General features: G+C 36.8%; 1 protein-coding gene across 1 annotated transcript; it reads right to left on the bottom strand.

Moving 5' to 3' along the window:
• Positions 1-14,301: 14,301 nt before the first annotated feature.
• LOC144713019 (HXXXD-type acyl-transferase family protein) lies at positions 14,302-15,866 on the bottom strand. The gene has a single exon (XM_078587479.1). The coding sequence runs from the start codon at positions 15,760-15,762 to the stop codon at positions 14,473-14,475; it is 1,290 nt and encodes a 429-aa protein (XP_078443605.1). The 5' UTR covers positions 15,763-15,866; the 3' UTR covers positions 14,302-14,472.
• Positions 15,867-17,773: the final 1,907 nt, after the last annotated feature.

The following is a 17,773-nucleotide window of genomic DNA, read 5'->3' as shown; positions in this document are numbered from 1 at the left end:
CACTGTATCTCGTTCGTGGCGGCATTCATCGTCAAGATTTTTGTTGGTGTGTGGACTGGTGCGGGCAAATAGGTGGAGGCACACCGTCGACGCGACGCTGGAGCGGTAGTCAGAGTAGAGGTGAGGAGGAGATAGACAGAGATGGTGCCGAGGCCGTTCGCTAAGAGTGGTGGAGCTTGGGGGGGGGACCGTAATGTGGGGTTTGGCAAGTGTGGAACACGGCACCAGGAATCGTCAATAAGGGCACAAAATGCATATGTAACGTCACCAGAGATTCTGGGCGTGAGTGGCGGCTGTGACGCTGCAGCTATCATGAAAAGGGCTTACCACCCAGCTCAGCGGGCGACAACACTAGTGGGTAGTCCCAAAAACGGCAAGGAGCTTCCACATGAACAATATAGTGTCTTGGAATGTAAGCCCACAGAACGGCGCACAAACAGGCACAATGCGTTGAGTTAAGTGTGGTGCGAACTATTTGCACAACACTAGTTTCTAGGTGCTGATGGGTACAATCCAAAGGGGAGGCAAGCACTGCTCAGTCTTTGTTCAAGCAACGCCGTTGGGAAGGATCATTGCTGACCAAGCATTCCCAGGGAGCTCGTTCGAGCGCAGGGATTGAGCGCAATCGATCGGGGCCGTGGGAATCGCAATGGACCTTGTAGATGGCACGACAACATCCTTTCTGTGCAAGCATTCAGATATAGGTGGTTCCTTTGATTGGGGTGGCTCGATGCCACGGACGTCGGGTAACACACGGTGCAAGGGTGCACAACCTCAGGGATTAGCGGCCCTAATGAGGGGCCCTTTGGGGTAGCGCAGTTGACTCTGATTGTGGCTGATCGGTGTCAACAGACCAACGCGATGATGGTGCAATGAGGGATGGTGAGGACCTTGCGTCACGTGGAAGGTGAACAAGCGGGCAGCGTCTCTGACTCGGCAGATCCCTGGATGACTTATCAGTGTCACGTAGATCGTGAGTCCAACACCACGGGTCGTGGTTAATGGCACGACGCAATTTCATCATGGCGTTGCAAAGCACATGGCCAGGAAGCTCTGACAGCAATGACAAGAAGGCATAGACCTTTCGCCTTTTCCTCTTCTTCCCTCCTCTATTCTTCCTCCTCCTCCCTCCTCCTTCCTCCTTCCTCCTTCCTCCTCTTCCTCTTCTTCTTCTTCATGAGACCTGGACGCTAGTAACTGCCAAAATGAAAACTCCAGATCTGAAAAACAAGCGTGCCCAGCATGGCCTTACATAGGGCCATGATGGACCCATTACACAGTTCACATAATGGGCCCAATAAGTGACCCCTTTTGCAACATTTAAAATAAAAAAAACATGGAGAAATCTAAAACGATTTGAAATAAAATGACGGCTAAAATGCGACGATACGGATGCGTCACAACGAGTACAGTGCACTTGTCATGATTAACATAAAACAGAAATTAGACGGAAAAAATAGATATTAAACGTGAACACGTGCACGGACGTTGATAAGCCAAAAATAGGGGTGAAAATTACGCAAATTTTTTAGCCCTTGTCGTTGTGAATTTTTGGCTTATGCAATAAAATTTATAAAACTCTACTTAATATGTATAGTGATAAGTATGAGTGTCGTCCAAGGGAGGCAAGTAGGAATTTCAATTTGATTTTATTTTTGGTGTTTTAGATCCTAATTAAAGTGAATTTGATCTTCAATGAGGATCAAGTCACCCTAATTAGGTGAGAATTTAGAGAGGGGGTAGAAGAGATGAGATGAAAAGAAGAAATGTGGGCTCTAGATTGAATTAATTGATCCAATTGGATGGATCAAAGAATTCAATTAGAGAGGTTGGAAGAAATTTTTGATTTAAGTTTTGGTTGGTTTTGAGAATTTGCTAAATCAGAAATAAAAAGGGAAATCTTAATCTCCTAAGAATTAAAACTAAATTTTTTAGAGTTTTCTTTTGGAATGCAATTGAATGCCCAGGTAAAATTCCTCAATTTCTCCTCTCAATCCTAATCAGGGCTTGTACATGCCGCTCAAGCCAAGCGATTTAGAAGTTCAGACTAGAATGGAGATGAAGAAACAAACAACTTAACCTATTTCATTCAAAATGCACAAAAGTTTGAATACAATGAAAGAAAAAATACCAAAACTGTTGATCCAGGCTGGGACTCCTCTCTGTCTTGCAGCTGTGATGAAGCACCCTCCAGAATGAGCTCCCCCTCTCGAAATTCAGCTTTTATACTTAGGTTATAGGGTAAAAATCACCATTTTACCCCTGTTTAGTACTTAATATTTATCTATCAATGTAGGCTAGATCTGAATGATCTAACCGTACAGATAGAAAGAGGGGATCAAGACGAACAAATCCATAAAAAAATCATCTCAATCGGACTTCAGGATCAAAAGTTATTAATAAATCAATTTTAAACCAATTTAATCCATTAGATTTAAAATTGATTTATTTATTAGTTTCGTTTTTAAACACGCAATGACGTGTCGCTCTCTCATTGGCTGGCGCATTTTGAATCCTTTTTTTTTGCAGAAAAGTCCTTAAAAAGCCTGGAATTGCTTTTGGACGCCGCCCAAAAGTAATTGCGTATATGCCCCTGGCGCACTCTCTCTCCTCCGATTTCTCCTAAAACATTAAAAATATATATTAAAAATTGCAATGAAACCCTGAATGATTTTAAATAGGATCTTTACGCCTGCCATGGTGACCGAGAGCTGTTTTCAGGGTCTTTTTGCAATGAAACGTTGCAAAAAGGCCCCGAAAAGTCTAGAAATTGCATAAATACATTTTTTCTCCTATAAATATGCCCTTTTTTCATAGAATAAATGCATTTCTTCTTGAAATAAATCCCATAAAATTCCTAAAAATTCGTAAAAAATTCTAGAAAATTCTAGAAAATTCCCTGATTAATTCCCATGTTGATAAATGTCGAAATAAACTTTTTAATGTGCCATTTTCATCCAAAAATAATTATTTCGAGCTTCAATAAATCCTTAAAAATTCATATAAGTAACAGAAATATAGGGAAAAATCAGAAATTACTTGGAAGCATTATTTTTGTGTAAATATATGATAACAACCCAAATTTAAGCCTTTTAAATGCATAAATCATGCTAATAACATGAAATAAAGACCGAAATTAGGGTGTTATCAGACGTGCTCTACCCGGAGTATTTAAACCCGGGCATCTTCACGAATGCTTTGGCATGCCGGTCGGGCTGGACACGGACCAGCGGTGATGCAGTTGACAGCGAAGGCGGCTTCGATGACGTTTTGTGAATGTTATTTGGGCGTGCTCCATCACATCGTGTGTCTTGATCTCAATGTAATTCCTTCAACTCTTTGTTCCGGACTACAAGACAAACCTAAATGAGATTCTGATTGACCAAATCACTCCACCAATCATAACTAGGAATAAAATCAAAGGGTTAGTCTTTTACAAGGATATAGTGGATTGATAAGGAATGAAAGGTGGAAGTACCCTCAAAATTTTAGCCCAAAATCACTTCTGCATTGTTAGATATTATTGTTTTGATTTGGACCAATGTCACCCATCCAAATTTTTATCTCCTCTAATTGTGTGGAAGATTGCCAAAATGGCACAAAATTCAAGGAATTTAATAATTCAAAAAATTCATCAAAATATTTAAATAAATTCAAGTTTGTATTTTTTAACTTATAAATTTATTTTATTTATAAAATTTCATAAAAATAATACCAGAAAAAGCCAAATATCATTGGAAAAATAATTTCATAAAAAATATAATATAATTAATACTTATAAAATTTTGAGTATATTTAAAATTATATGTTCTTAGTTATAGAAATATTTATCTTTACAAAATTTATGTCAAAATTATGTTAAAAATACCATGACATATTGAAAATCTGAATTTCATTGTAAAAGTGTAATAATCATTTTAAGGCTTCGTAACATGAATTTATGATATTTGGAATGAGAATCAACAGATATAATATATGAAAAAGTTACATGTTATTTGCGACATCAAGTAGGTGAATGAAATTTTACCATTGATTGTGTTGGAAGTGGTAGCCGATTTGTACTTGCAAGTGGCAGAGTGGAGAGGGTGAATGTAACACGATCATTGATTGTGATATAAATGATATCATACGCATGTTGACAAGGGGCAGTATGGAATGGGATATGTGGTTTAAATTATGCTGATTGTAGTTAAAATTAAGGTGGATACATACCAATGAGAGGTTGAACTAGTTGTGTCTCGTGAAGAAATGAGTCCAAAAATATGACACACCTAGGTGATTCTTCACCACAAAAACCTAGGAAAAATGACAAATCCAAAAAAGTTAAAGATCACGCAAACCTCATTATGACGTGCCCAATGTGCTGAGTGGTACTATTTCGTAATGAATCTTCATCAGATCCTTCTCCTTCAATTCTTTACTCTTAAAAGTTAAGAATGGGATCAAAAGAAATTTTGAAAGAGGAAATCACTCTTCTGAACTAAGTTATTTAAATAATGGGCGGTGCTCAGTTTTACATAGATGAGGGTTTATAAACCCTACAGGTGTGGTTAGAGGAGATAAAGGTGGAACTACCCTCAAAGTTTCGGCCCAGAAATCTTTATGGATCATTAGATATCACATTCTAAATTTGGAAAAATCTGAGTTGTTAAATATTGCCAAAGTGGTGACATAATCCTCTGATTTCAATATTAATGTAAGAAAACACCTGCATTAAAAAATATGCTTCAGTCATGTGGTAACACATGGGCTTAATTTCAACCTAAGGCATGAAGAATTTTCATCAAAATCCACATATTTAATGAGGCACTGACATATTTCTTCAATTTCTCCAAAACAGTGCCGACCATTTGTGTAGTAATCCCTGTTTCAATAGTGATTCCAATCATTTTTTGTCATGTGTACTTGAAATAGAATAAAGAAAAGAGAATTATGGCACAGTGACTACAAATGTTTTTCCTTCATTAAATAGCATATTGACGTGTATATGGGCATCTAATGAGGAAGCTTCCATTATTGAAAAATGAAAAAAAATCTTGTTTTCTACATGCCCCACATGTTATATGCATCAGAAGGCATTTACTTCATCATAATACAATCATTTTTATATTGGCTGCACATTTTCTCATGTAAAAATTAATAATGATTTTTTAAGTCCATGAGTTTGGCCAATAATTATCTGGTGCCAACCATTCCTTCAGTGATTTGTTCCAATCAAAACTAATTGGATTGCAACCACTGATAGGATAAATTAAATGGGTATAATAAAAATATTCTAATTAATTTATAATAAACTATTTTAAACATAAATTATATGCATTCATGGCTAAAGTAGTTTATTATAAATTAATTATAATACTTGTATTATATCCATTTAATTGGCCCTATAAGTGGTTGCAATCCAATTTGTTATTATAAAATTACATGTAAAATATATAAATATATTATTAAAATGAATATGCTACTTATGATTATTAGGCAGGTCCTTAGACCTGGATGTAATCTATGTTTAGATACATTTGTTAAATTTTCCTATTGAATGGGAACTTAATGAAAATTTCACAGGACTTTATTCAAATTTAAATATAAGGTGTACACTCCTTTGATACCCATGCAAGTCATTCTTGATTTTTCCCTTTCTTCTCTTCTCTTCCTAAATGTTGCTTCCAGTATGACTCAATGGAAAGGAAAGTGGATTTTTAGCTAACACTTTGAGGTAAATTATAGGAGATCAAAGCTCTAAAGGTTTCATGGATGTATTTAGAGGATGTACATTTGAACCAATTGAAGATGGACAAGAAACCAATAAATCACAGAGTTTTTGTATTAAAGTAATGTTTTTTATTCTATATTTTTGTTTTAAGATCCATCTTTACTTTTGTATTCTACTGGGATTGAGTTGATCAATCCTAAATTCCCAGCAACATCTCTAGACAACTAAAAAGGGCATTGTAACCTTGGATAGTGTCATTAAAAATGGTAAATAAAACTGTAATTTAGAAATGATATTAATTTTTGTCCTCCACGAAAATAAAGATTTCCCTTATTCTTCGTAATGTGTCTCCTCCTTTTTCCTGGCTAAAATGCTGCACTTTTCTGTGGTTAGCTAAAAAATGAAATAATATAATAAATTGTGAAGCAGATAAATTATTTGAGATTAAAGGAGACTTGCCTCTTGGGTAACAACACAAATTGGTTTTAAAAGACTAATGAAATAAAATTTATGGTTCACCTTAGGCACTCAGTATAGAATTTGGAGTTAGAGTTATATCCTTAAAGAGAGAGGTTTAATCAATCTGAATGCTATATTCATAAATATGGTAAAATGTGGTTGGAGTAAGAATGAAATAGACGAGAGGAATAGAAAGAATATCAGTATAGAGAATTTTGAGGTCTTATTTTGATGATCAAGATGATTTATTTCAAGTTTGGAATAACATAATAGATTTTGTGATGGTAATAAATCTAAAAATGAAATAAATCTAAGAATAATACTCAAGAAAAAAGATACTAAATGTAAGTGTTTTTTGTTAAATGACCCACATGAGAAAGTTTCCATTGGGTCCAACACAGGAATTTTGCAACGTGAAATTCAGAATCTTGGTTGTAGAAGAAATATTAGTCATATCATAGTACACCATATAAGCTGATCTCTTGCTTCTTTCTATCATTCTAGCCAACCACAATTGGAGACAAAGCTAAATATAATTTTATTATTAATTCTAAGAAAGGATATCCCGGAAAATTATTCCCTCCTAGATTTAGTCTGCGCCAAAAAATCATGGCTTCCTTTCCACGATGATTTCATGTCTACCTCAAGCACCATGTCTCTATAAATTACTTATACTGTGCTCCAATGGCGCAAAACTTCCCACTTCATACCGTCTTTTTGTGGCATGACACCTGTTCCAGATGGCTTCATGTTCCCAGTGCATGTGTACACTCATCAAAATGTCATATCAATAATAACATCATGTTGAGTTATTAGGTTTTCATCAATCCATAATGTGATCAAATAAACTCCACATGATATTTTCACCTTTCATGGAACTTGTTCCGCTCTCACTTTCGTACTTGGAATATCATCCCAACCCTTTGGCGTATCCATGTGACATTGGTTCTCCTCCTAAAATTTTCAAACTTTCCTTGAAGATCTTGTTGGTCTTCTCAGCATCAAGACTCACTAGTGGGGAGTTGTTTGAGAAGACGAGAAAACAAGGGGGCAATTGGGTCATGCAGGTATGGATATCTAAAATGGATGGCCCTCCATTTTTACATATTTTTTAACTTTCACAAAAGCTCTTATAACTTAAGTTTATCTATCCACCAATGTCCATAAATCTCATTTATGTGACCCTCTAGAACCTTTTATTAGTCTATTCGATAACTTTAATGTACCCAAAAAATTAAGTTAATAAGTCTAAGTTCAATTTAACATAGCTGATAGGTTAATTTCCAGCTTGTGGGGTGCCAAGCTGATGGAAAAATTTAGCATCATTAATTACCATCCTTCATAAGCTACATAATAGTGAGTGAAGTCTCTCAAGAAAATTTACCATCATTAATTACCATAGACATATAAGGCTTCTAGGTAACTTAGGGTATGGTGAACCCTAAAAACCTAATTCTAGTCATTAGTCATGCTAAACGAGGATCATTTTCTCCAATACCTCCACTACCCGGACCAGGGATATAATACATATTCTTTCTCAAGTAAATTTCCTTTTATACCAATGGCCCACAATCCCATCTTTAACACTTGGTCCCATCTTTACTTTATTGATACATATGAGCTAGTACTTGTTTGAATACCATGAAAAGAGAATTGTACGTCCTAGTAAAAAAAGTATAACAGTACTTTGATATTATCCTGGAATATCCTTCAAGTAAGAATATTAGCATACATATTTGAATATCATTGATCACTTTATTATTATCACATCATAATTCACTAATTCATTTCATAAATTCAAGAGCTTCATGGTAAACACCACGTGAGAATACTACTGAACAAAGATGGGTCTTCAATGAACTTAAACAAGACATGGAAGTATGATTAGTTTGACAGATACCTACTATCCATCAAAACAATCATTGGACTTCCATCCAATGATTTAGACCTTATTTAAACATGTGTTAACTCTTAAGAAGTTCATGTCAGTTTGAATTACATGCAGGAAATTACGCAAAAATATCAAAACTAAGGTAAAGTCATAAAATTCATGTAAGCATGAAATTAACGATTAAATGATATAATAATTAGACTGGATAATATACAAATTTGAATCTAATTCACATAATAACAAAGTATCAATTTTACAACTTCTAGGATAAACATGTTGAAGCCAAAGTCAAGGATAAACATGCTCTTTGGTTAAATCCAAACTGGTCTCATTGTCCATTCCACTATTAGAAAACCGTGATACTATTTATCTCATTGATCAACTTCATCCTCCATTCTTAAACCCCCTTTTTAAACATAAAAACTCATCATTAAGTTTCTTACCACATCATTTTTTGTGTCTTCATTTTGTTCATGATCTCATTCTCATCAGAATCATGATATACAATAGGAGGGAGGAAATCACAACCATTGTTGAACTAAGAGGGGGTGAATTAGTTCCACTTCTTTTTATTTATATAGATTCCTTGTTTAACTCTCTCTAACTTCACTCAAAGGACAATAAATTTTTACCCTGCTTCGGGGCACTAATGTGCCCTTACTGCAGCCGCGCCTCGCCTGAGGAGTCGCCCTGACTACACTAATCACTTTGACAAATGCAAAGTGAGAAAACTGTTCGCGATGTACAATTGCTCGCACTAATCTTGAGTAATCACACAGTAAAACACTTGCTCGGTGCCGATGTCTCCCTCGACCTCAATCGAGTGCCTTCTCAGCTTCCAATTGTGTTCTGAGCCTCCCCCTCACTCCACTCTGTGCAGACAAAGTCCTCACGTCTGTGGCCACCTTCCCGTGTCCAAGTGGATGTGATCTTCCTCCCTTTAGTGCACTTCCCTGAAAGGCAATATGATGGCAATATCTTTGTTGACCTTAGGTCAACTTTTCTCCTAACCCTAGTTTTCTTCTGAATTCTATTTTCCCACTTTCAAATCACAAACAGTGTATCAAATGTCAATCAATGTCAACTACCAATAGATATAATCAAATGCAGTCAAAATCTAAAATAATATCAACTGGTAAAAAGTCTGCTCAATTGTGATAAGATAGTCCAATGAGATCAATTGATGTTTACTAATATCAGAAATTTTCAAAGTAGACAATCAGATCAATCAAAATTAAAAGATCAATTGTATTAACTCAAATCAAATGTGATTAACAAATATCAATTCAAATGAAGCAATTATAGTAAATCTGATCAAATGGGATTTGGCAGATATCAAACTAAATCAAACAATTCGACTGTGTAAATCCTGATCAAATGTGATTTAGGAGATATCAATTCAAATCAGACAATTATGTCAAATCAAGTCGAATGTGATTAGTAAATGTCAAATCAAATCAATCTATTCTAATGATCTGATTTAATTAATTAAGATGTTATGTAATTAGATTATATATATATAATCTGATCAATCAAATTAAAAAATCAGTTACATTAATTCAGATCAAATGTAATTACCTAATATCAAATCAAATCAATCAATTATGTTAATTCTGATCAAATCAAATCAATTCAAATTACTTATGTCAAATCACATCAATGAATTATGTTAACTCTGATCGAATGTAATTAGAAAATATCAATTTAAATCAACACTTCAGCTGATCTGTGATAATCAATTAAGATCAAATATAATTAAATTCTATCTAATCAGATTAATCAAGAACAAAAATTCAATTAGGTCAAATCTGATCGAATATATGTATAAGAGATATCAAATGTATTTGAAGATCTAAATTAATATATTTAAGAAATCGATTTAGATAGTTATTTAAATTTCATACAATCCAAAATTCAAATTCAAATTTAAAAGATGAATGGATAAATTTTGAATTGAATTTATTATATCTGAAGAAAACTGAATTTCAAGAAAGTTATTTAAAATCAATCAGAATTAGGGCGCCTGAAATTATTCCAATATTTTGAAATAAAATTAAAAGTGATTTGAATTAATCAATGAATTCAAATCGATTTAAAGCTGTCAATAGATTCAAAAATCAAGAAGTGAAAGAAAGTTTGTTATATGATTTCAAATAATAGCAAACTTCAAAATAAAATTGAATTTTATATCAATTAATTATGTAGTAAAAGAAATTTAATCGTTAATCTATATCAATCAAGATTTCAATTAGATTTTAGATTTGATTTCATATAATCAAGAAACTGAAATTAATTTGTTATTTAGATTTCAGAAAATCCAAGATCAAAATCGGTTTTTCAAATTATGAATGGTTAAATTTCGATTTGAGATTCTCACTTCTGAAAATCAATGAATTTCAAGAACCTTCAAATCAATTTCAACAGAAATAGGCGCCTGAAAATTTATCAATGATTTGTTGAATCAATAAAATATGGAACAATCTAACCAGGAATTTTTTGAAGAATCAGAATTCCCAAACATGCAGATGATGAGATCCACCAGCCTTGAATTTCTTCACAGCCAGCCACAACTTTCAAGAACTAATCAGCTGAGGAGAGAGAGATCACATCTTTTCCAAAAGAGGAGAGAGAGTGGTGCCTAAAAAGTGAAAGAAAAAAACAATTCAAATGGCTATTTATAGCCTTCAACCCTTATTGGGCCCAATTTCCCTTGTCTTATTGGGCTTCTACCTTAATTATAAAATTATTATCTCTAATATACTCCATCACATATTTATCTATTTTACTATATAAATGTCTATATATTACTACTATATTCAATTACTTAATTAATTTCATTTAATATCTATTATATTAAATCATCAAAATCCTTTTCCTGACGACCATGATCTTCAAGAATATATGTTATGGTTAAATATGTGTATCCAAGTGATGCAAAATTAGGATAAACCATAAATTGGGATAAACCAGAAATAGGAATTTATTACATTATTTATGATTTAGGGTTTATATGGTAATATTCATAATTTTGTTACAAGCACAAAGCGAGTATTGGTGAATCTTCAAGGAGGAAGTATTGAATAAGTGAATTTTTATTTTCTATGGTTTTGTATTTTTAGGAATTACTATACTGTAATTATATTTGAAGATAAGTTTAACTAAATTTGAAGTAGGTAAACATTTATGATCTTATTTAACTTAATTATAAAAATTTATCAAATAATTTGAGGGATTGTAATGAATTTCCTAGTGTAAAATAATAAATCATTGTAAAAATTACCTTAAATTGTGTTTCTGGAGCAGCGGATGAAAATTGATGGCTGTTGCATGAATTAAGTGGAGAAGATAAACAAATATTCTCTATAATTGTGACATAGATGATGGCGTCTGATATCGATATCCATCTCAATGTTGTCATTTTCTTCCATCTCAGGGGGGAGGATGACGACATCAGATATCAGTGTTGGATATCGGATTCCGATATCAGATTCCGATATCCAACTTAGAAGGGTTGTATAAAAATATAAATTAATCATTATTAAGCAGAAGTTAGACGAATCATCGTGTGGAAGAGGGTAGTTAGGAGCTTTTTATTTATTAAGTGGCACATTTAATATATAGAGCTCGAACTTTGTAATTTGTCCCACATGGGATAACAGCAGGATTCCGAGTTTAACATCAAACTGCAAATCCTTTATCCCATATGGAAGAATATAGAAATTTCAGGCCCTATTTATTGGACAACTTATTAATATCTTAAATATATTACATATATAACCGGCTTTAAATATACCATAATATGTTGCTATATCGTTTAATAAATATTATACCTTGTTTAATATATACAGCATTTCACGATTTCTACTTTCTTCCATATGGGATAACAGGATTCGAAGTTTAATGTAAACTCCAAATCCTGTTATCCCATATGGAAGAAAATTAAAATCTTGCATTGTATATATTAACCGAGGTTGATAACATATCAAAACCTTATGCTGTTGGATTTATATGAATCACTATAGGTGATCAATAGTATAATTTTTTCTGTTGATACTGGATAACGATATCCGGATACCGGTTCGGATATCCGGATATCGAAATCCGATATCCAGTATCCGATATCTGGATCGTCCTTACCCCTCCGATATCTGTCTTCAATATCCGTCTACACCTAACAGATGGATATTGCCCGATATCCAATATCAGACACTGTCCCGGTTTTTTACCGGATATCAGATATCGGTTGTCCGATACCGGATATCAGTTGGACTATAGATATCGCTCATAGATTAGAATGGTGAGGTTGATTTTTTAAGGATTTTCTAGAGCAAGACCAGGAATCTCAAATGGGTTCTCTATTTAGCAGAAATGGGCTGTGGAGAGAGAGAGAGAGAGAGAGAGAGAGAGAGAGATGGATGGATACAAATCAGGTTTTGAATTTTCATTCTGAGCATAAATGAAGATTAAGGTCGGAGAGAGGGCCACGTAGACACCAAGCCCCCACGTAGATATAATTTTACCCATCCGAATTGGATTAATTCATCCAAAACTTTGTCTCTTCCTTTCTCGCTTGCGTGATGATATAACACTTTTCTATCTAATTTGATTAATAGAAAAATTGAGATCCACTGTTGTTTTGACTGAGTATGCATGTGAATTTATGTTCTAGGAAGAAAGAATACTGTGCTTGAATGAGGGCTCATCTTCAGATAGTAATTGGTGGAAGTTTGAGATCCTCATTGATCCACAAGTTGTTAAGCAGATCTAAATTAGCTTCTGGTATCTACCTCAGTTAAAGTCAATTTTGAGTATTAGTTAGGATAAAAATCAAATTAGATAGTTATCTTGATATGGTATTTTATATTATTTTTTGTTCAAAGGTTTTAGAAATTCTTGGAAGTAAGAACCTTTAATTTTCTATTTTCTCTGAATTTTATCAATTCTTTTGTCGAGTGATCCTCCATCCTTTTTCCCCAAATATATTGCATCAAAAGTAGTGATTTAATCCCAAAAATTTCAATGGATGACCTCAAACTCATGTGGCAGATTTTTCAAAGTGATTTCATGCTATTCCTTTCAATCTATAACAAACTTATGCAAAGTGACAAAATATGTTGGATATCCTAAATCCAAATTTTCATTAATATTTTTTTGCCATGTGTTATTAGACTATTTAATTTCACGATCATTATCATCTATATTCCTTTCGTATTCCATCATTTCGTACCACTTTCTTACTACACCATTAGCATTTACTAAAGTTCAAGTTTTTACAACATTCTCTTCTCATACATTTCTGATTTTCTTTCTCTCCTCATACATTAATCTTTTCTACCCTCTTTTTAGTAATACCCCGAATGAGAGATATATCATAAAATGAAGAATGGAAAACATATAAAGGAAAAATAAGAAAGGAAAGAAAAAAACTAGACATAACTCTTTTCTTTCTAAACTCTTTGCCTATTCATCATCTTATGTCACTCTTCTTCATAGGAAAATATGGCTATTGTGAATATTTATCATCTATCTTTCCACCCATTTTGGGATTCAGATTACCTCCCAATTTTTTACTTTTCACACCTCACGTACATTGAACCCCCTTATCACTCCCTTAATTACCTTCTACATACTCGTACTTTTTTTCTCTTCCATTAGTCGCACATTTTATTAATCTTCCAAAGCCTACCGCTATTCAGCTTGAGCGGAAGCAGTGCCATCATTGCTGGTGACTGGGGGAAACAGACGGAACCAGGGAACAACTGGAAAACGTGGTTGTATTCATTTATTTTATATGAAAACGAATTTGTACTTGTGTTTTCTTCTCGGATATGGATAGACATCATGGTCAATCCACCTTGGAGAAGGACGTGAACGACCAGATGTTGATTTCCTAGTCCACACGTTTGATATTGAGCAGTGTCTTACCATTCAAAGAAGGCGAATATTTTCTAAATTTCGTTTACATTCACAAAAAAATAAACAGGATCAACCAACCTAAAATGTCATCGAAACACAGAAAATGCTTCATGCATTTTCTCTCGGAAACAACACACAGAGAAGAAGATCGGCGCAAAAAAGAGAACAAGATGCCCAACGACGCTGCTCCTCCTCCCACTCTATCATCGCCAAGAAAGCCAAACATCCGCAACAGAGGACCCACCCTTGCTACCTATTTCGCAGGAACACACCGTCGAGCCGTGTTCGTGTAAGATTATCCGCATCTTCTGAACGCTTTGACTTCAATAGAAGTAATATCTTTCATACTCGTTCCAAGTTCGTCGTACCGTTTTTACCAATAATAATACACTGACCTCCGCTCCGGAGAACAAAAGAGGGAATATCGGGATGTATCATGTCTATCCCGAAGAAAACTTGGTTTTGTTGCTGAGTCTCGGACAACAGATAAGACTCAGAAGTCGCGGATAATCTTCCTGAACACGGCCATATGGTCAGACTGGAGGGAGATGGCGAGGAAGAGGCAGCCGTCGTCGGTGGCGGTGGGAATAACGAAAGCCAGCCCTTCGTAGGAGATCCCCCCAGGACCCATGAAGATGGGCCTGCCCCAACCAAAGTCCGCTTCATGGATCGGCAGCCGAACCCAGCTCGTGATCCCCAGGTTCGGGCACCGGAAGCTATGAGCCCCCCGAACCAACTTAGACAGGTCCGGCTGCAGCTCAAGATAGTCCACAGCCGACCGCAGATACTCGTCGTCCATCCTGTTCAGCGCGTTCTGTATCTTCCTCGCCGCGGCCGTCACCGGGCCTGTAACCAGCGGCCCAGCCTCCGCCACCGGAGTCGCCGTGAAAATCACATTGCCAAAGTACCCCTCCGGCAAAGCGGGCTTAAGCCGGGTTCGGCCGTCCGTGGCGATGAAAAGCTTCGTCATCTGATCCTCTTCCAGCCCACGGGCCTCGCTCACCCGCCTCCAAACATGCCCCGCGAGGAGCGCGTAGGAGCTGTACTTCTCCCCTTTGCCGTGCTCCCTTGCTTTCGCCTTCAGCGCGTTCATCTCCTCGGGCGTGAACTTGAACATGGCGACGGCGGGGTTTGTAGAAGAGACGGTGGTTTTCATGATAGGGGGGGGCTGGTACTCGACGTGGGGGAAGGAAGGTTTGGGCGGGTCTCTGGCGCGGAGGAGACTGCGGTCGATGAAAGGGAGCGGGGAGATGGGAAGCCCGCGGGCGAGCCCCGCCCATGAATTGATGAAATGGAGGCCAGCGAAGCCGTCTGCGACGTGGTGCTGCATGCCAACGCCGAGAGCGACGCCGCCGCAGGCGAAGCGGGTCAGCTGGAGGACGAGAAGCGGGAAGGAGGAGATCTCGCCGGAGTAATCAACGGCGGGGATCAGCCGCTTGAGGTCCGGGGTGGGGGCGAAGTCGCCGAAGTCGCTGACCGCCATGTCCGTCGTCGCCTCGACGAAGAGCACTCCCTCGCCGGTGCAGTTTATCTCCACGCGGCCGTCGTCGTCGAGGCTGAGACGCCCCGCCATGGGGTAGAAGGTGACCAGAGCCTCGGCTAGGGCCTTCTCTAGAGTTGCGAAGTCGAAGAAGGCGGGCGAGGCGTCGGGGCTGTAGAAGTAGACGCTAGGCGTGTGGAAGCGAGGCACGACAAGGTCAACGTTGGCGTTCCAGAGCCGCCGGTCCGGCGTGGGCTTCGCTGGCCTAACCATGCTCGACCTCCTCACCGATATCTTCGTCATCGTAGAGCAAAGAAGAAGAAGGTCTGGGTTTTACCAAACCCTTATCTGATTCTAGCGGAGTGGCGACGGATGTTTGGAGGGAGAGGTGTGAGAGGAGAGGTGCGGGTGACGAAGAGTTCAACTGGCGGGGAGCGTATTTAAAGGCCAGGGAGAACGGGAGAGCGAGATTTGGTGGCGCGAACAGCGGGCTTCTGAAGTCAGGAGTGGGTGGGGATGTGACATCTGGGCCAAACCCACCTACTGCCTCTTCTGGCTGCATGCGACTATGCGATGACCCAGAGAGGAGCGACTAAAGTAGGGTTTTTCACGTCCCTACGACCGGGAAGGGGCCGCCGATGACTGGTGACATTATTAACAAGGAGAGTGTTTTTCATGTCATATTAGGCGTCCCTAATTTTTACAACTATCAGCCGCACCATTTTTTACTATTTCGGACGGAGAGGACAGGACTGAATTAACATCATCTCAGTCATCCGTCTCTGATCTGTGATAGTCACCGTTCGGTCATCAGTCTCCCTCATCATTCGTTCTTGATGAAAACGGAACGGACAGATGATGAGAGAGAGAGAGAGCAAGAGAGACATAGAGATTGAAAGAGAGTGCAAGCAAAAGAGAGCGAGCGGGAGTGCGCATAATCCCCATCATCAACATTTGCCCCCCCCTTCATAAGTGATTGTCATCCTTGTCCTCAACAATCTTTGTCGTCGCCCCCCTGTCAGTGTCTGTGTTCCCGTTAAGATTGGTTATCTTTGTCGACCATTATCCCTGCCTACAATGGTCCTTATCCTTGTTTGGGGGCATCCGTCCCGATGTAATGATGTGCCCTAACCATATTTGTGTGAATGCCCTCAAGCAAATCACTTGGAAATGTGGCCGACAACAAAACCCAAAAAGAAAAAAGTCATTGAAGCTCTATGTCTTCCACAAATCAAGATTTCTTGACCCACATCAAGAAAAGCCTTCTTATGACCCAAAACCCTTATACTTATGGCCCCAAAGACTTAACCAAAATGACCACAAAGATCCAACAAGAAAAATCTAGTTCTGAACATCATCTATTTTTCCTCAACAACACTTCGCATATAATCAGTCTCATTTATTGTTGAAGACAAGGCCTAATTACATGTACTTCAGAAGGAATATTTTATATCAGAATTTTTTAACTTCAGACATAAAAATTTGCAAATGTAATTATGACTTCCTTTCAGCAATACCTCCCTATTTGTGGTCGCTCTGTCCTCTAGACCTCTTTTCCTTCATGTCTCTCTTTGGATGAAATTCGTTGTGTCGTGTATGACCTTTGGTGTTTAAAACTAAAATATATTCTTCATTCCTTCACCAAATGAGATGATTCTAAATCATATGAATTTTTAACATGATTACCCCAAATTGTTATATCAGACAAAATATTTTAAAACGAATCGAACAATCTCTAGAGGTTGATTTTCTTACGTTCTTATTCATTTTCCTGATTTCTCCACATCTAAGTTCAAAATCCATAATTCTTTCAAAACTCAACCAAAAGATGTGATTCCAAGTTTTATGGATTTTTACGAATTCTATACATTGGTTATAAGTTGAGATTGTAAAAACAATCTAAAAATATACCTAACTCATATTAAAAGTGCCAAACTTATCACGAGGTTCAAGGATGTGAGAAATTCGGGACGCCAGATATCTTTCCTTTGAATCTACCTTATACAAAAAATATGATTATAGGTTCTATGGACTCAGATTTTTGTTAGCAACGATTATCCTCTTGACGTAATGCTCAAAAACTGATTGAAAATTGCTCTAGAGAGTGAAAGATTTCTCAAGATTTTGGACTGTGATTTTGAAAAAGCAAGGAGAAGGGGAGTTTGAAATTAGGGCTCAAAATTGTAGTTATGGACTTAGAAAATTCAAAGGGTATAATAGTAATTTATCAAGAGTCCAACATTCATATGTATTGATTATGAATAGATAATATGAAAGAGTAATCCTTTGTTGTTTCAGTTTTTATATTTATTAT

Source organism: Wolffia australiana, chromosome 15, assembly GCF_029677425.1.
Source record: "Wolffia australiana isolate 7733 chromosome 15, ASM2967742v1".
Classification (NCBI taxonomy): domain Eukaryota; kingdom Viridiplantae; phylum Streptophyta; class Magnoliopsida; order Alismatales; family Araceae; genus Wolffia; species Wolffia australiana.
The sequence above is the reverse complement of the archived record's forward strand: the minus strand, read 5'-3'. Positions and strand labels throughout refer to the sequence as shown.

Bases quoted from the DNA above. Each gene is read 5' to 3' on its own strand.
- LOC144713019 (XM_078587479.1), bottom strand. From the start codon at position 15,762: ATGACGAAGATATCGGTGAGGAGGTCGAGCATGGTTAGGCCAGCGAAG.